General features: G+C 37.9%; 4 protein-coding genes across 5 annotated transcripts; 2 read left to right on the top strand and 2 right to left on the bottom strand.

The window, feature by feature from the left end:
* The first annotated feature begins 489 nt into the window (after positions 1-489).
* LOC107431709 (probable glycosyltransferase STELLO2) lies at positions 490-5,007 on the top strand. The gene is made up of 3 exons (XM_016042685.4): positions 490-2,649; positions 3,336-3,462; positions 3,796-5,007. Exons 1-3 carry the CDS (start codon positions 950-952, stop codon positions 4,264-4,266), a joined length of 2,298 nt encoding a protein of 765 aa, XP_015898171.2. The 5' UTR covers positions 490-949; the 3' UTR covers positions 4,267-5,007.
* LOC107431688 (magnesium-chelatase subunit ChlH, chloroplastic) lies at positions 4,856-10,651 on the bottom strand. The gene is made up of 5 exons (XM_016042667.4): positions 9,007-10,651; positions 8,759-8,841; positions 6,361-8,163; positions 5,649-6,125; positions 4,856-5,519 (listed from the first exon to the last, which is right to left on the bottom strand). The coding sequence occupies exons 1-5, from the start codon at positions 10,409-10,411 to the stop codon at positions 5,142-5,144; spliced, it is 4,146 nt and encodes a 1,381-aa protein (XP_015898153.2). The 5' UTR covers positions 10,412-10,651; the 3' UTR covers positions 4,856-5,141.
* A 1,342-nt stretch (positions 10,652-11,993) lies between these two features.
* LOC107431711 (uncharacterized) lies at positions 11,994-15,178 on the bottom strand. The gene is made up of 9 exons (XM_016042689.4): positions 14,981-15,178; positions 14,065-14,256; positions 13,902-13,951; positions 13,724-13,793; positions 13,516-13,621; positions 13,188-13,254; positions 12,862-12,937; positions 12,494-12,783; positions 11,994-12,271 (listed from the first exon to the last, which is right to left on the bottom strand). Exons 2-9 carry the CDS (start codon positions 14,222-14,224, stop codon positions 12,188-12,190), a joined length of 903 nt encoding a protein of 300 aa, XP_015898175.1. The 5' UTR covers positions 14,225-14,256; positions 14,981-15,178; the 3' UTR covers positions 11,994-12,187.
* An 82-nt stretch (positions 15,179-15,260) lies between these two features.
* LOC107431710 (cytoplasmic tRNA 2-thiolation protein 2) lies at positions 15,261-18,554 on the top strand. 2 transcript variants are annotated; one of them, XM_016042688.3, is made up of 7 exons: positions 15,261-15,709; positions 16,090-16,438; positions 16,557-16,643; positions 16,947-17,068; positions 17,158-17,236; positions 17,554-17,951; positions 18,239-18,554. In XM_016042688.3, the coding sequence occupies exons 1-7, from the start codon at positions 15,276-15,278 to the stop codon at positions 18,285-18,287; spliced, it is 1,518 nt and encodes a 505-aa protein (XP_015898174.3). In that variant the 5' UTR covers positions 15,261-15,275; the 3' UTR covers positions 18,288-18,554. The 2 variants fall into 2 exon arrangements, with proteins under 2 accessions (XP_015898174.3, XP_048320841.1); XM_048464884.1 differs by having other exon boundaries at positions 16,926-17,068.
* Positions 18,555-18,586: the final 32 nt, after the last annotated feature.

The raw sequence follows: 18,586 nt of genomic DNA, 5'->3' as shown, positions 1-18,586 counted from the left end.
GTTTTATATATTTTTATTGTTGTTTATATTAGCATTTACATTAACAACTAACAAGTTGTTAGCATTAGTATACAGAAGGATGAATCCTATATTTGAAACTCAAATGAGCACTGTAAACAGAAGTACAATTCATTTACCAAACAACACAAAAACAGGAAGTACAATTCACTCAAACCAATGAAATTTGGTCGAGAGTTAATAGATATATAAGAATTTGTAATTTCTCTTTTGTGTGTTTATCATTTAGTATATCATATTATCCTTTATAAGCAAATAGAAACAAATTTACAAAATTGGCACCGTGTTTTAAATAAAATCATATCAGAATAAGAATGTTAATTGTAATAGATTATAGAGATGATAGAAAAATGCAAGAGGTAGTTAGGCTTTCTCAAAGAATCAAAGCCAGAAGAAGCAATCACAAAGCCAACCAACCAGAATATTTCTAAATGAGACACCCCATCAAACATTATTACATCTGGTATGAAGTATTATTCAATCCATCTAAATTCAACTCCCAATCCCAATATAAAAAATAAATAAGTAAATAAAACCAACAATAAACAAATAATTGGCTAGATAAATAAATAATATAATATTACAAAATACAAATGGGCAGAAGCGAAACAATAAGACAGAGACCTCCGTCCCACCAAAAGCTGCAGCGAAGCAGTTATATTGAAGCCTAAGCAACCCAACCAAAATGCCCCACCTCTCATACCACACATGTCGGCAGAGCAACCACAGCTGAGAGAGAAAACATTTGTTTACACGCTCTCTCAGAAACCAGACTCCATTACCCAACATTCAAAATCTTCGTTTTTGGTGTTCCAACTTTCTCTGTGAATTTGTTTCAGGAGTTGAAGTTAAAGTGGGAAGTCGAAGAGAGTTCAGCTTCAGAGTCAAGGTTGAAAAAGCACAGAGAGAAATTTGAGGGATTAAATTTTCAATGTTGGTCCAAGACCGTGCAGCCCCCAAGTCCCCTAAACAATCCCAGATCAGAACCTTGCCTACTACTCTTCGTCCAAACCGCTTTTCCGAGTCCAAGAGCCTCGATTTCTCCACATGGCTATCGGATAACCTCTACAAGATTATCTCAATCTTGCTCCTGATTGCCACTGTAGCCGCCCTTTACTTCCTCCGCAACGTCGGCGACACTGCAGCTCTCCTTTGCTTCGAAAAGGAAGCTGAAGCCCTTGAGAAGATCCAATTCCCGCATGTGAATTGGAATTCCATACCACCCAACTCTGATAAGTCCTCCCCCTACGCGAATTTCCGATCGGAGCGGTGGATCGTCGTTTCCGTTTCCAATTACCCAACCGATTCGCTCCGCAAGCTCGTCAAGATCAAAGGGTGGCAGGTCTTGGCGATTGGAAATTCACAGACGCCGTCGGATTGGAGCCTTAAAGGTGCAATCTTTTTGTCCTTGGAACAGCAGGCTAAATTGGACTTTCGCGTACTGGATTACCTTCCTTACGAGTCGTTTGTTAGGAAGACCGTGGGGTATTTGTTTGCCATCCAACACGGCGCGAAGAAGATCTTCGATGCTGACGATCGCGGCGATGTGATCGATGGCGATTTGGGTAAGCACTTTGATGTAGAATTGATAGGAGAAGGTGCTAGGCAAGAGACGATTTTGCAGTATAGCCATGAGAATCCGAATAGGACTGTTGTGAACCCTTATATTCATTTTGGGCAACGGTCTGTTTGGCCTAGGGGTTTGCCTCTGGAAAATGTAGGTGAAGTTGGGCATGAAGAGTTTTACACTGAAGTTTTCAGTGGAAAGCAGTTCATACAACAGGGTATCTCTAATGGTCTCCCTGATGTTGATTCGGTTTTCTATTTCACCAGGAAATCGGGTTTGGAAGCCTTTGATATTAGGTTTGATGAGCATGCTCCCAAAGTGGCATTGCCTCAAGGAATGATGGTGCCTGTTAATTCTTTCAATACAATTTACCATTCTTCAGCGTTTTGGGCTTTAATGCTTCCTGTTTCTATTAGCTCAATGGCTTCTGATGTGTTGAGGGGCTACTGGGGACAAAGGCTGTTGTGGGAGATAGGTGGGTATGTTGTTGTTTACCCACCTACGGTTCATAGATATGATAGAATTGAGGCATACCCATTTTCAGAAGAGAAAGATCTCCATGTAAATGTAGGTCGCCTAATTAAGTTTTTGATTTCTTGGAGATCGAATAAGCATAGATTGTTTGAGAAGATCCTGGAATTAAGTTATGCAATGGCAGAGGAGGGATTCTGGACTGAGAAAGATGTAAAGTTTACTGCTGCTTGGCTTCAGGATTTGGTTGCCGTTGGTTACCAGCAGCCAAGACTAATGTCATTTGAACTGGATCGACCACGGGCGAGTATTGGTCATGGGGATCGGAAAGAGTTTTTCCCAAGAAAATTGCCATCTGTTCATCTTGGTGTTGAAGAAACAGGAACAGTGAGTTATGAGATTGGAAATTTGATTCGATGGAGGAAGTACTTTGGCAATGTTGTTCTTATTATGTTCTGCAGTGGCCCTGTAGAACGTACAGCTCTTGAGTGGAGATTGCTTTATGGGCGAATATTCAAAACCGTGGTCATTTTGTCTGGACAGAAGAACCCAGATCTTGCTGTTGAAGAAGGTCAATTGGACCGACTATACAAGTAAGTTGCCTGCAATGTGCATTTTAACCTTTTACTTCGTTAGATTTTTATTTCGAATTACCAGGTTTGGCTTTAGATGTACCTAATCTGTTGGGTTTGTAATTTGTACATGTTATTTTGGGTAGATTGGGAGCCAAATGAGTAATGAATAAGAGGATCAAGGGCACTGTCATTTAGTGTAACATCAATAATCTGTGTCCAATATCGGGATAGAATCTGATTATAGGATCTATTACAAGTTTTAAGCTACTGATTCTTAGAGTTGTGGCTTGTGCACAATTCTTGTTCACAGTTTTGTGCATATGAAATGAACAATAATCTAGCATGGGGTTTCAGCAGTCTCTAGTTTGTAATCTGCAATTATTTATTTGTGGGACTTTAATCTTTAGGTTAAGTTCTTGATAGGATGTTAGGATGTATTGTCATTCTGTGAGATTTCAAGTGGTAAGGTTCGAATTGAGATTTGCTGTGTTATCACCTCCTACTTGAATACTGGTACCTCCCAATTGAGATTTGATGCCTTATAAAATTTTGTTGTTGTGGCTTCAGTCTCAATTTTGCTTCTTTTAGCATTTATAACCATTCTACCTTCCCTTTCCTTCGATCCATATTATCATAGATTATAGTTGGTTTAAAGGGGCCAGTCATTCTGATTTATGATTATAACTTATGTTACATTTCTACAGAGACCTACCCAAGATATTCGATCGATTTACCAGTGCAGAGGGATTTTTGTTCCTTCAGGATGATACGATTCTTAATTACTGGAATCTTCTGGAAGGAGACAAGACTAAACTGTGGATAACAAACAAGGTAATAATGCGACTTTAGACATTCCATGCAATTATAATTTCTTCCTATCCAAGCATGTTATATTTTCTCCCATTCTAGGAAAAGTCATTTTTGGTTGCCATGGCTATTTGTGCCTCTAGAGGCCTTCACAGCTTCTTCAGTTTAGCTGAACATGAACAGAAACATTTTTATTTTTATTTTTTTTCCCCAAAAATGATGAGATAATCATAACATGATGGTACTATTAATGGTCAAAGCTGTTATTTTTCTAGCATACAATTCCTTATGCCAAAAGCCGATTTTTTTATGCCGGAACCATTATCAGTTCTCTCTAACAATTTAGATGGGATTCAGGTGTCCGAATCTTGGACTACTGTTTCAACCAATGATAACTCAGATTGGTTCTCAAAACAAGCAGCTATGGTAAACAACATTGTCAGCACGATGCCAGCTCATTTCCAAGTCAGTTACAAAGAAACTGTAAAAAGTGGCCAGAGCCTTACAATATGCAACTCTGAGGTATTCTATATCCCTCGGCATTTTGTAGCTGATTTTGCGGATCTTGTTAATTTAGTGGGAAATCAAGAAGTCCATCAGAAGGTTGCAATTCCCTTGTTCTTTTTATCAATGGATTCACCTCAGAATTTTGACTCAGTGCTTAGTACAATGATTTATAAGCAAACACCACCTTCTATGAATTCTTCTAGCCTTTATTCATCCAAAGTACCTGCTGTTCACCCATGGAGTGTATCGAGCGAACAGGAATTTATAAATTTGATCAGATTAATGGGATATGGTGATCCTCTCCTAACGGAGTTAGTATGAAGAGAATAATAATCTCTGGGTACAAAAAATAGCAGCAAGAGATGAAGAAAGATACGCGTACCACTTCCTTTTTGTTATACCAAAATCCTTGTATTCTTTTCCTTCATTCTTTTTTCTTTTTCTAGGGGAGGGTATATCTTTTGTCTTCTTTTTTTTTTTTTTTTTTTTTTTTTTTTTTTTTTTGACCTTTTGTAGATTTACCTTGTAATATTCATTACTGATTGGACACTTATCTGAACAAAGATGTATCCATCTTTGCTTTTTGTTCGTGAATATATGAAAGGAGAAATTGTATTAAACATTGATAACCCAATAGTTTAATATTTCGAATCTTAAATCGTTTAAGCAAACTTCAATGTGTTTGCCAATATACCCGTTTCTTGGGTCTTATAATATAGAAATCTTATAGAAAGTAATCGGCAAAATTGAAATTAATTTGCTTGTAACTTTGTTACTTTATTCATATTTGACAACATGAAACTCATTAATTATCTTGATCGATAACTAAAATTGACAGACGTTTTCCGGAGCGCAGAAGAGATAACGTCTTAAATTCTTTAAACGTAGTAAGAAAATTATCAAACCATAATTGGTAGGAGAAAAGAAATATTATCAACAATGATAGAAACATGTTCTGAGGTCTGCAAAATAACAGTACAGACACCAGTGCCTAAGCCTGTAAATACGTAGGATTGCATCAGGAAATGGGTAAAACTTCACATCAAAGACATTTCCCAACACTTTAGACTATCTACCTTTTTTTTTTTTTTTTTTTTGGTGTGGGGGGGTAGGGGGGAAGGGAGGAGGAGGGCCTGAGGCTCATCGATGCACTGATATTTGCACTTTACAAATTTTCTGAATAGCTGGTTTGCAGATTACCGGTCAATTCCTTCGATTTTGTCTTCGACTTCCGAGTACAACTGCCTCAACCTTTCAATATTATGTTCTGAAGTCTCCCAATAACCACGTCCATTGGCCTCTAAGAATGTCTGCACCATTTTCCGGAAGGAATTCGGGTTGGTATTCATGAGCCTGTTCAACATCTCTTCATCTTCAATGAAAGTTGTGTTGGCCTCTTCATAAACCCAGTTGTCAACTTGACCAGAAGTCGCACTCCATCCAACTGTGTTCGTAAGCCTTTTCTCAATTTCACGGACACCCTCATACCCACTTGACATCATTCCTTCATACCACTTGGGATTCAATAACTTGGTTCGTGCATCAAGCCGCACTGTCTCAGAAAGTGTACGAACCTGCGTTACATAAAATTCATGATGGTTAACCAAGTAAATTTATGTGCTTTTAGATTATAAACACAAAAATATTGAGCAGAGAAAATCCTGAACTCGCTTTTTAAGTAGGAAGAAGTATTGAATTCTCACCTGTGCATTAGCTGTGGTGGTGTCAGCAACGTATGCGCTGGGTTTCTTCCCATCCTTCCTTAGGTTCTGTACCAGGTTGGTTGGATCTGAGTCAAAATAGTGACTCACATCAGTGAGTGAGATTTCTGAGGAGTCCAGATTCTGGAATGTTGCGTCAGCTGTGCTCAAAGCCATCTCAAAAACATTTCTTTTCTCAGTCATTCCTGCGCCAGGGGCATCACAATCGAAGGCAAAAGATTTCCTGCTTAAATACATGTCTTGCAATTGTTTCTCATCATTCCATGAAGAATTCTCAACGGCAAGATTTATATTAGAAGAGTAGGATCCTGAGGCATTTGAGAAGACCCGTGTTGCAGCTTCGCGAACGTCAATTCCAAGGGCTTCTGCTTGTTCAATTGCATGCTTCCTAACATAGTTCATTTCAGCTGGCTCATCTAGCTCAGCAACCATCTTTACTGCCCGGTCAAGAAGATTCATCTGCAAACAAGTTGCAATCATCAAAAGTTGATCTAAAATGAAGGAGGAAACATGATAAAGAAATATGATTTTGAAATGCAATTGTTAGTTGCCACACTGATTATTACCTCTCTATAGCCTAATTGGTTAATTTCTAAATTTCCGGTTTTCATATCCAATCATAATGGCTAGTGGAACTTGAAAGAATACATGAATTTCACAATGAATATCCAAATTAAGAAACTTATAACAATACCTGATTGATAAAGAGGTCTCTGAAAACTCCTGAGCAATTAACAACAACATCAATCCTAGGCCTTCCAAGCTCTTCCAAATCGACTGGTTCCACCCGGTTGACTCTACCAAAAGTATCAGCAACTGGCCTAACACCAATCATCCACAGAACTTGAGCCAAGGACTCACCATAAGTCTTGATATTGTCTGTGCCCCATAAAACAAGTGCAACTGTCTCAGGATAGTTTCCCCCATTGTCTGCCTTCTGCCTCTCAATTAGTCTGTCAACAACAACTTTTGCACTTTGCATTGCTGCTGTTGTGGGTATAGCTTGTGGATCAAGCGCATGAATGTTCTTTCCTGTTGGCAAAACTTTGGGGTTTCTAATTGGGTCTCCACCAGGCCCTGGTTCCACATACTTCCCCGCCAATGCTTGCTTCAAACTTCCCAACTCATTATCAGCCACAATAAGCTTCAAACATTCTCCTAAAAACTCAAATAATTTTCTAAGCTTGTCCCTATCTGCCCGGTAAAATTTTGTGTTTGACAAGTATTGAACCCAAGGCTCGTTGATACCAAATCCAAGAATAGAGCTGAGCTTATCAGCCACATCAACAACTTGACCCTTCTTATTTGTTGTACGCTCCACAAAAGCTGAAATTGCTCCACGTGATGCTTCAGTTATTTGCCTAAGAAGCTCCACATCTTTCAAAATTCCTTTGTCACTCCCTCTGTAGATGTCCTCTATGTTTCTTCCCACTGTTTCAGCTAATATAGATGGAAGTGATGATATCTCATCTTCAGGACGGTCCAGTGCGGCAATGTTGACAAGAGTTGCTATTGCTTCTATGGCTGATGGAGGCTCACCAATGACATGAAGACCACAAGGCAAAAGACGGGATTCAATCTCCATGATTTTGGAATAAACCTTACCAACCACAAGATCTCGTTCTTGCGCTGTGATTTCCTGCCCCTCATCAGGTAGTTCCACATCCTTGTCAAGATTACATTGTTTAGCTGTGCTGATGATAGAGCTGACAATCTGTGGTCCACGGCCTGTGTCTTTAAGAGATTGGTATGAAGAGATGAGCTCACTCAACTGCTTAAGGCCCTTGTAAAGCCCTGCATTTTCTGCTGGAGGGGTCAGGTAGCTGATGGTATTAGCATAGCTGCGGCGTTTTGCTATAGTTGCTTCAGATGGATTATTAGCAGCATAGTAATAGACATTGGGAATGTTTCCAATCAAACTGTCAGGGTAACAGACATCACTCATTCCCACCTGTTTCCCGGGCATGAATTCCAGTGAACCATGGGTACCAAAATGGAGAACAGCATCAGCTTTGAAAATCTTTTCAACAAATGAATAATATGCTGCAAAGCCATGATGTGGACTAGCTGATTTTGAGAACAGCAGCCTCATAGGATCACCCTCATAGCCAAATGTGGGCTGGACTCCAATGAAGACATTGCCATACTGTTTGCCATATACTAAGAGATTCTCTCCATCTGAGTTCAGATTCCCAGGTGGTTTTCCCCAGCTTTCTTCCAATGCATTGGCATAAGGTGTTAGGCTTTGGTATTCACGGACCCCCATTTTGTAAGCAACATTCAGGTTTGGACTGCTGAATTGAGCCTCTTTGTCATGAATTACTTCTTCAATCAAGGCTTCTGATGTCTCTGGAAGGCCCTCAACATTGTAACCGTCTCTTTTAAGATCTTGCAGAACTGAGAAGATGGAGGAAAAGACATTAAGATAGGCAGCTGTTCCGACATTTCCTTTGTCTGGTGGGAAGCTGAACACTGTGATTGCTACCCTCTTCTCTGTCTGCATAGTTGCATAATTTATTTTCAGAAGATTTTAAAATATAAGAATAAAAACAGAACTTTCAACTAGGTTCACAATGTCATAGACAGCAAACATATTTGAGGATTTCAAACTATAAAGGCAAACAAAGAAAATTAAGTACATCAACTCAGAAAACCTGCAGTTATGGTTAAGAGTGTAACGGTGGAAGAAAATGTACAGGTAAATCTTCACAGACAGAATTTATTAATACGCTTTAAAAAACAGTGGAACAATTAGAAATATCCTGTAAGATAAACAACAAATACCTCAGCAATGAATAAAGCATAAAACTTATAGCACTGAGTTTTTTTTGTTTTTATTAATACATACATATATATATATATATATGTATCAGATATATCCTCCTCCTACTGCCTCTATAATTGCAAGTATGGTTTGGAAAAAATTGAAGTCTATGCAATCATTTCTAAAGTTGATAAGATAGAATTAACATAACAAGATCAATCAATTCATTATCACAAACAGAATCTTTTTCTAGCCAGACTAGAATTCTTGCTGTCTAGTTTTTTGAGGGCATGTAAGTTATAAAAATGTGTGTTAAGAAGGAACGCACCTTTGACTTTCTTTTCAGTTCAGCCCATCTAATCGCCCTGGTGCATAGTTGTTCCACCCTCTTGTGAAGAGCATGTGATTTCCCTGCAACCGCATTGCATTACGTATTAACCATTAAAATCATGACTATAAGAATGAGACAGAAGAAAAAATAGCAACATAAATAATGGAATATATCCATACAAAAGTATTACAAAAACTCAGTTTTTGGAAAAGAATAAAACAGACAGTAAAGGACGCTTCCCTTACCAGTTCTAGGATCCCGACCAGCAAAAACAATAGGCTCCATGCCTCCATCAAGCTCGGGAAGAGCCACTTGCAATGCTACCTGAATTGGGTGAAGCCCCAGAGTACTGTTTAACCACTCCTCAGTTGTCTGAAACACCAGAGGCAACGCAACAATATAAGGAACATCAAGCTTCATCAGAGCCTCAATAGCCCGTGGATGATCCTGCCTTGCCGGCCCTCCGACCAAAGCGAAACCGGTAAGCGATACCACCGAATGTACAAAAGGTTTCTTTGTAACCGGATCAATCAAGTACCTCTCAACCGGCCCTGAAAAGTCAAGTCCACCGGCAAAAATTGGTATCACTTTAGCCCCTCTTGCCTCCAACTCCATAATCACTGCCACATAGTGACTTTCATCTCCTGTAACAATATGACTCCTCTGCAAAACCAACCCAATTATTGGTGCATTTGGACTCTTAAGCTTCTCATTAGCATCCCTCCTTGTATCATACCAATTCATATACTCCTTCACATCATCATACATACAAGGAGCCAAAGGGTGCCAAACCCCACTATCCAAATACAGAACCGGGTCAGAATACTTAATCTTAGTCCCTTTTAGAGCGGGAACATAAGACCCGGATATCATTTTCAAGAAATTCTGCAGATTATCAGGTGACCCACCAAGCCAAAATTGAAGACTAAGAATATAAAGCCTAGCATCCTGAGCTTTATCACTGGGCAAGTATTTCAAAACCTTAGGCAAAGTTCTTACTAGCTTCAACATGCTATCAGCAAAACCAGCAGACGACTGCTTCTTCCTCTTGAAAAGCTGGAAAAACGGACTCTTTGACTGCCCAAGCTGTGACATACTGAAAGAGCCCAACTTGTTCAGCCTCATCACTTCAGGCATTGAAGGGAACACCAAAACGGCGTCGAGTCTGTCCCTCTCTTTCTCCACAGCAGCCTTGACTTTGAGAGCAAGTTCCTCCACAAAGATCAAAGACCCAATGAAAATGTTAGCGTCCTCAAGGTCCTTGCAGAAAGTTTTGTACGTGGCTTCGTCTCGGAGCTCCTCAACCAAGTAACCCACAACTTCATACGAGGCATCCGTTTGGTTGCTGTTCAGAGCCTGGACTGCGGCTGTTAGAGATGACTGATACTGAGCTTCCAAGACTACGTAGACGATTTTCACGGTTGGTAAGCCTTGGTTGTTACTGGGTACGATTCGACGAACCTCTGGTGTGGTTTGGGTGAATAGTCCATTGCCAATTGCTGCACATTTCACTCTGAGAGTGAATTTTGAGTAGGTGGGGTTGATTTTCCTGGGTAGAAATGAGTGAAGAAAGTAATGCTTTTGAGAAAGTGAAGAAAGAGCTTCTTTGGAACCGGATAGAGTGAATGGCGATGATACTAAAGAAGCCATTGACAACCAAGCTGTTCAGTGGCAAAACACACACACACAAAAAAAAAAAAAAAAAAAAAAAAAAAAAATACTCCTCTGTTTTCAAAATCAAGGAGATGATAATTCACACAATAAACATAGATATGTATAAAAAGAGAATTTTCTGATAATTGTATGAAGCTCTGCGTTACTCTCTTCTCTGTGACTTTGTTTTAGCTTTCAGTTTCAGTTTCGTTTCTTTTTCTCAGGAACATCGAAAGGCTTATAGTTTTATATTGTGTGGAGGATAACAACTACGAAGGGGGGGCACTTGGGAATAGAAACAGTTGGTTTTGTATAGTTAGTGGTGGAAGTTTGGGACACGTGGCAATATGTGTAGTCAATAAATTAAATGAGTGTAATTATTTATTTCTGAGGTTGAGTTTTCATGTAGGTCTGTTGATGGAGAAAGAGGGAGAGAGCAAAAGAGCTTGTCTACTTATCTATCTGTTTGGGTCTTTACGATGGAGTCTCCTGAATTCTGATTGGTCCAATAGGATTCCCAAAAGTACCATAAGGAAGCAAGAGTGGTTAATATGGATGATGAGAGAGAAATTGGAAGATTTTTTTCGAACGCTCTTACTTTTGCTTGTAAAGATTCTTGCTTTCGAGCATGTGTTTCTCAGGACAAGGAATTGATATTTTCCTCTGCGGACAGCCTTGAGACCAGATATTCCCTGGCCTAGTGGCTAGTATCTATACCATGTCCTTTAACGTCTTTTCACTTTCTTGTGTATAAACTGAGCAAGCGGAGGACAAACTTAATGGCAATTTCCCATAAAAAATCATCCACAATTAACTTATCATGAAAGATGATTTTTTTTTTTTTTTCTCTTTCCTAAATGACATCGTTTTGGAATCTTTGTATTCAAATTTTGTTAAAAATGACGCAATCAATACCAAAGCTTTTCGATGCTACTAACCCTTCCAGTCCAACCAAAAAAAGATGGTTAAGTTTTTTTAACATATAATCATCATTTTTGGATTTTTACTCGAAAACAATTTAAAGCGTCAAAAGAAAACTAGAATCTTCATATTCGTACATGTTTATGTTTTTGTATGCTAGCGTGAGTGCTTTGATATTCGTAACACTTTTGCTCGGCAGGTTTCATGTACACGTAGTTTCTCATATATCTTTTGTTTTTTGGTGAATGTTTCTCATGTATTCTTTTACCTTACAAAATATGGCTGATTGATTACTGCAGTCTGCTGTACTCGCATCCGTTAAACATAGAATGGGTGTTTAGTGAAAATAAAATCAAACAATTTGCAAACCCAGTTAATACAAACCATAGATTGCAGATCGATTAGACTGAATATATATATATATATATATATATTCCATATTCTTGGTTTCAGGATTGAACAGCAGGGTTTAGGTTTATCAGGGTTACCTGTTCTCAAATCTTATGTAATGCACAAAGTTACAATATATTTCTTTTTTTTTTTTTTTTCTTTTTTTCACGTAAAACACAATGTTACAATGTTAAAAGTGCTGAATATTTTGCCATTTTCATTGAAGATTGTGTGCTTTGTACATATACTACCGCCAAATTATCATAAAGGAGGGGGGGAAAATTGGAAGCATTTCATTTATAAGATTTCATAACACTTTTGTAAAGCCAAAAAGACAAAATTGACTAAAGATGCTACCTCCCAAAAACCGTTCTTGATGGTTACTAATGTCACCAGAAGAAGAGGTAGAAATGAAAGTATATATATTTATAAATTAATCTTAATAGAAGATGGACAATGAAACTAGTAAACCTCCATACCGGAAAGGGCTTCATCTAAAATCTTCCGAAGTTCCTTCACTCTTTGCCTAGTCAGCGCAACACAATCCTGCAACCATAGATATCATTCTCCATCAGAATCGAGTTATTGAATTCACACCCTATTGAGTATCAAACACCACGATCGTTAACGGCATATTTATTCAGACTGATACTTCAACTTTATAGTTAAACAGAGCAATTTCATAGGACACAAATCACAAGTAACCCTTTTATGTTGTATTGAGTTTCAAGGCGCCATCAACATATTAACTTGAAGGGGCAAACCAACCTGAATAGCTGAAGTATAGGCAAGTACAGGTCCACCTGGCTTGTAAAGAGAGACAAGTTGACCAGATGAATCCAAAACCACAGTTACAAGAGTTTCCATGATTGATTCTTCCTCTGCAGTAGGGTCAGCCAATATGTAATTCTTGTGAAGTATGCATGTTAATGAAAATGGTATGCTGCTCAATGTGAGCTTCCTTTTCTCTTTATTTACTGGATCTTTTCCTCCCTCGTTCTCCTCAGACATAAGAACTACTTTCCCATGATCATTTAATGAAACTACAGGAATCTGCACTGTAAAACATAACAGTTATAGACTTATTTGATTAAACAGTTGCACAATGTAGTAACAAAGTTTAAGAATAAAATTACAGTGAGAAAAGGCGGCAACTGCTGAGAGCAAAGCAGCATCAAAGAGGGCACCATCAGCATCCAAACAGTATATGTCCTGCAAGAGATAAAGTCATACATTTTTGTGATCAGTACATATATATATTCAAAAAGATTATATAGGTAATTTCAATTCATGATTTACTGAGTAACTTGCTAAACCTATGTGATTAACCAAACATCAGAAAGCCAAGTGATATAGAATAAATGCAACTCAAAAGGAAAGAGAACAGACCAGACTCCAATCCTTATTTGTTCTTTGAGGCCATAATGAAAAGATGCGTATGCTAGAAAGTAAAAAGCATTACCAGGTAGACCATCCAAGCAGCTTTTCCATTGATCAAGGATAACTCCTTCAAATTAATCATGCCAGAACTGCATAGAACATCGAAATCATTAAAATTCAGCATGTTACAGAGCCATCTAGAAGTTAACATAGTGTGTACATATCAAAAAATGCAAGAACCTGAAGGGAAAAAAGAATTCTTTGAAACAGTTAATATTAGACTAGGCAGATAGGACATCACTGGAAAAGAAAAAATCAAGAGAAAAAACCAACACTCCAGCAGAAGATACTCAGAAGGAGCTAGGATAATTTAAGCGGCGAAGAATTAACCAGAGAAACAATCGACATGCCTTAGAATAGTATCAGATAACTGCTTCGACACAACCGGTTCTGCCTCAGCAGGCCTACCAGGCCTAACAAGCGGAGAACAAATTGGAGGCATGTGGAAATCAATAGCTGAAAATGGTTCAATGTTGATACCTAATAAATAAAAGCGAACAACAAAAATATAATGGCCCAAACAAAAATACAAGTTTTGCCAAGCTATGTAAACTCCACCTATGGATCCCTCATCTGGCGTCTCAGTTGAAGGTGTCATGACTTCCATTTTTATAGCAGCCAGCATGGTCTAGACCAAAAAAAATCATTAGTTACAAGAAATATATCACCTTAATACGTCTAAACTGTGTGGATATGCAGATGAATACAAAAGACAAACACACAGATAAGCAATTACAGTCAATCCAATCTTTGCTAGTGCTGATCCATCAGCAGATGCAACTGCCCCTAAATAGAAAAGGCAAATTAGTTAAACTTACATGGTTACATGAACTTTAAAAGTGAACTCCTTGCTACAAAAAATGAAAAAGAAAAAAAAAAAAAAAAAAATGTCAACGGACCTAAGGCTAACGTTGTATCTCTGGCTCTTCCAAGTGGCCTGGCATCAGGGCGTATAGATTCAACAAGATGGCGCTCATAGAAGCGCAGAGGGAAAAGTCGTCTGAAAGCATCCACGTCCATTTCTGCTGACAAATCCCCTGAAACATTTGGCAATCCCATATCTCTTTCTCTTTTGACTTGTTTTAATCACACTGCACTAGTTCGTAGGCATGATGCATCCATTTAGCATAAAATGAATTGACTCTATAAAAAGACACAAGATTTAACACGAAAAAAAAAAAAAAAAAAAGCCAAAACAATCTATACAAGGCAACCCTTCGGTACCAAGGTATCTGAAAAAGAAACACAAACCGATTTAACACCAACCTCCACTAAACCAAGCTTTCATTTATTATTATTATTATTTTTTTTTTCATTGTGATTCATTAAAGAAACAGCGCAGTGTATCCTGTCTATCTATAAAAATATAACCTTTGGAATCTTTTTCAACCAGCAAAAACATGGTAAATAAAATTCCCGTTCATTTAGCCACTTTATTAATTTAATCACTCATCAGAATATGTAACACAAAAATAATAAGAAATGCAGGCACCACGATTATGTGATATCGCACATGTGGGAAATTACTTAAAAGAAAGTACAATCCAATAAACAAATTCCCTACTGAGCACTCTTGTCTCCAAGACTCCCAAAAGCAAATTTTTGAATATGCTTGCATTATGCAACGATGCACAGTGACGAAAAATTCTTACAGTAGTACAGAACACTAAGCCATTTATTTCAACGCTTGATTACCAAAAAAATAAACAAAAAGAACACTTATTTACCCCAAAAAAAATTAATAAATGTTTAAACCAGAATTTCTAAATCGAAAAAGGTCGAAAAGAGAGGAAGGGGAAAAAGGGCAATGCTTACCAGCTGTGGTTGGTTTGTTATCTTCCCCAAGAACACGTACGGTGAGTGAGGATAGGTTTGAGGGAAGATTGGGAAAGAGGTTGTGGTGACGTGGCACGGGTTCCGATCACCGTCTGGCCTACTAATAAGTTTTGCAGATAACCGAAGCCGCGAAGGTGAGAAAGAAAGGCCGCCGGGAGAGGGAGGAAGTTGCTGGCGGAATGAAAGAGCTCCTATTGTAAAAGGTAAATCCACCTTTTTCCCCTTTTTTTTTTTTTTTTCGGGGTATTTTTTAGCATGGGCTTAAATAAGGCCCATGGATTTGGACAAAAAGCCCAATTTGACAATGACCAACAAAAAAGGGTCAAAAGCCCTACGCCCAAACTCATCGCTCCTCGCCATTGAAGCTGAGCTGTGCGGAGCTTTTAACATGGCGTGCAATGGTTCTGATTCTGGCTGCCGATCCAATTGCTATCGAAACAGAGATGAAGAAGATGAAGAAGTGGCGGCCGTTCCCTCACCAGAGACTAAACCAGTTGCTAATGGTAATAACCAAGGTCTATGCATTAAGTGCAAGGCCAACCAGCCTATGTCTTTCGCAGGCCGTCGCACCGATGATGACGCACGCTTCTGCGGTGACTGCTTTCGAAGCAATCTTTTCGGCAAGTTTAGGCTGGCCGTTACCTCCAACGCCATGATTTGTCCCACTGATAACGTCCTCGTTGCCTTTTCTGGAGGCGCTTCTTCCAGGTCGCTATTTTTTATCTCAGTTTTCTTTACTCTCTATTTGACTGTTAAGAAAGGAAAAAAATAAAAAAAATAAAAAATTAGATCTTAAATTCCAGTTAGCTTGGTCATTACGAAGCTCTTGGTTATAAGCTTTATGTGCTAATTTTAAGTGAAAAGATCATTTTTTTTTTTTAACTCTTTGTATGAAATGAGAAATTAATAATTTATATGGATTACTCAAAAAGATTTTTTTCCCCTTTTTATTGATCAAAACAATTTGTTGATGCACGAGCTGTTTAGTCTATTGAGATTGTTGCTATATATAAAACTTTGCTGATTATCTTTTTCATAAAATATTGTTCGAATTCATTTTCTAAAAAAAAGAAATGTTTTTATGTCAGAGTTGCTTTGCAGTTCGTACATGAGATGCAACATAAAGCACAGAAGAATTTCGATGCGAGTAGGGATAGATCATTACCAGTTTTTGGTGTTGGAGTTGCTTTTATTGATGAAAGTTCCATTTTTACTGTTCCTGAAGATGAAGTAACTAAAGGAATTGAAGATATCAGGTTGATTGTTTCAAGTCTAACGCCCCCAACCAAAGAATTGCATGTTGTTCCTATTGAAAGTCTCTATTCTTCAGATTCCAATGATGGAAGTGACAGATTAAAAAAATTACTAGATGCTGTTTGTGATGCCACTGGTAAAGAAGATCTTCTGGTATATCTACGAATGCTATCCTTACAAAAGGTTCGTCTATATGTTTAATGCTTTTAAGGCAAGTACATAATTAAGGGAAGGAGAATACACGACTCCATAATGTTTTCTACTTTCTTTTATTTATTTTATTTTTTCTTTTGTGTTGCAGATTGCCTCTGAAAATGGATACAACAGACTTGTATTAGGATCATGTACATCGAGGATTGCCTGCCATGTTCTTACAGCTACGGTCAAGGTTTACGTTTCGTTTGTTCTTTTTTCTTTTTTTTTTTTTTTTTTGGGAGTAATATTTGTTATGTCATGTCTTATGCATGCTTTTCCTGTAAACGATGGTTTAGATGGTTTCAGCTTTCAACTCTTTTCGTTTTGCTAATTTTCAAGATTTTGGGGGTTTTGACAGCATATTATGATATACGTAATCAAGTTTCTTTAGTTACCAAATGGACAGTAAATGACAACAATTTATGTTGCTAGTGAATATTTTTAGCGGGTCTTAGAAGACATTTTGATTGCTCAGGTACGTACTTTCTTTCAACAGGGCCATGGATACTCTTTACCCGCAGATATACAGTATGTTGATTCAAGATGGGGGGTCCCAGTAGTGCTTCCACTTCGTGACTGTCTTATACAGGAGCTCAACATGCTTTGCCACCTTGATGGGTTTGTAGTTCATATTTTTTCCTTTTAATCCATATCTATTTCCAATCCCTGATTGAATGGAGGTCCAATCTCTTAACTTGGCAGGGCAGCCTAAAGACGGTGGAGTTGAATAAAAATCCTTCCTCTAGCATCAATGGTTTGGTATCGTCATTTGTCACGTTATTGCAGGTACCAAGTGGGCCCTTATGGGCTGAAATGATTGTTATAGACTTGGTTTGGTAGCAAATTTAAAATTAACTTCTTTGGTAGGTTACTGTTACGTTTGCCTGATTGTGAGGTTCAATATTATCTCTTATGGATTTGGTTTTTAAAAGCAGATACTGCTAATTCTGTGGTTGCATATATGGAGCTTGCTAAATTAATTTCCTTTGCATACATTTTTTCATCCTTGAGAGCGTCTTACTTTGAAGCTACTTTCAAAGAAAAGCTTAATTAGCAAATTCTTTTTTTAACCTTTTTTTTTTTTTCCCTTTCTTAATCTCCAGGAAGAAAATCCTTCTCGAGAATGCACAATTGTGAGAACAGCTGGAAAGCTTACTCCATTTCATTTCAACAGAATTCCCGAGATCAACGACAGTAATGTTCCTTTGGCAACCCAAAGGCGTCAAAAGAGATATAATCTTAAGCCTACTGAATCTATTTCCTCGGAATCATTTTGTCCAATCTGCAATAGCCCACTTAGCAAATCTGATTTGCTAAGTTTTAAAAATGTCGAGAGCTGCGACACAAATTCTGTTCTTTTTAGTGCTGCATGCTGTTCGAGTTGTCGCTTTCAGATACTTCCCAAGGATCCGTCATCAGTTGGGGATTTTTATTCGCTTTTACCTCAGCCAGTAGTTGCCCGAGCAAAGTGTGGCAGCGCTGACAATTATAGTCTGCTAAGGTAAAATACTTAGCGTATATAATAGTATATTTCAGTTACAGTATAATTTGTTATAAGCTTCTATTACGGGGACCTCAACAAGCAAGATCCTATTGAGTTGCTTGTTTAGGGCTACATCTGCTTTATTCTAGTCTTGTACCTTTATTACGAAGTATCTTATTACCTTTCACAGCCAAAGGAGAAAAATAATAAAAATAATAAAATATGCATTTTACAATCTATCTGGAATTTTGTTTTGCTCATTTTCTTTCTTGTTATTCTACTTATTTATCTATTTTGTTCTTTAGGGAGCAAATTAAAGATTGCATACTTTCAGACAGCGAAGACGAAACATAGAATCAACTTGCTCACATTTTTGGGTTTTTCCATGTTTTCTGGGGGTCCCTGTTATTATTACAGGCATATGCAGTTTCTTAGAGATATCTGATGTGGTGGCGAGCCAACCATGAAGATCAGAAATTATTTAGCACCGCTTGCTTTAAGTTTTTATAAAATTGTATCAACAATGTGAATTTATTTTTAGTGTAATTTTTGGTACCTAATTTCCAATTAGGTGGTCAGTGTTCGGATAAATTGAATGGATGAACGATTTATTAAGTACAATGATGATACTCTACGTAGGGTATAACAATACT

The sequence above is a fragment of the Ziziphus jujuba genome, chromosome 11 (assembly GCF_031755915.1).
Source record: "Ziziphus jujuba cultivar Dongzao chromosome 11, ASM3175591v1".
NCBI lineage: Eukaryota > Viridiplantae > Streptophyta > Magnoliopsida > Rosales > Rhamnaceae > Ziziphus > Ziziphus jujuba.
This window is presented reverse-complemented; position numbering and strand designations above follow the sequence as displayed.

Excerpts from the sequence above, each read along its gene's own strand:
- LOC107431710 (XM_048464884.1), top strand. The coding sequence starts at position 15,276 with ATGGATTTGGACAAAAAGCCCAATTTGACAATGACCAACAAAAAAGGG. Across the intron at positions 16,439-16,556 it reads GAATGCTATCCTTACAAAAG|ATTGCCTCTGAAAATGGATA; the intron begins GTTCGTCTATAT and ends TTTGTGTTGCAG. Across the intron at positions 17,069-17,157 it reads ATGCTTTGCCACCTTGATGG|CCTAAAGACGGTGGAGTTGA; the intron begins GTTTGTAGTTCA and ends TTGGCAGGGCAG.
- LOC107431711 (XM_016042689.4), bottom strand. The coding sequence starts at position 14,224 with ATGGGATTGCCAAATGTTTCAGGGGATTTGTCAGCAGAAATGGACGTG. Across the intron at positions 13,255-13,515 it reads TTATCTGATACTATTCTAAG|TTCTGGCATGATTAATTTGA; the intron begins GCATGTCGATTG and ends TGTTCTATGCAG. Across the intron at positions 12,272-12,493 it reads CCTATACTTCAGCTATTCAG|GATTGTGTTGCGCTGACTAG; the intron begins GTTGGTTTGCCC and ends CTATGGTTGCAG.
- LOC107431709 (XM_016042685.4), top strand. The coding sequence starts at position 950 with ATGTTGGTCCAAGACCGTGCAGCCCCCAAGTCCCCTAAACAATCCCAG. Across the intron at positions 2,650-3,335 it reads CAATTGGACCGACTATACAA|AGACCTACCCAAGATATTCG; the intron begins GTAAGTTGCCTG and ends ACATTTCTACAG. Across the intron at positions 3,463-3,795 it reads AACTGTGGATAACAAACAAG|GTGTCCGAATCTTGGACTAC; the intron begins GTAATAATGCGA and ends GATGGGATTCAG.
- LOC107431688 (XM_016042667.4), bottom strand. The coding sequence starts at position 10,411 with ATGGCTTCTTTAGTATCATCGCCATTCACTCTATCCGGTTCCAAAGAA. Across the intron at positions 8,842-9,006 it reads TGGTCGGGATCCTAGAACTG|GGAAATCACATGCTCTTCAC; the intron begins GTAAGGGAAGCG and ends ATGCGGTTGCAG. Across the intron at positions 5,520-5,648 it reads CCACCACAGCTAATGCACAG|GTTCGTACACTTTCTGAGAC; the intron begins GTGAGAATTCAA and ends TATGTAACGCAG.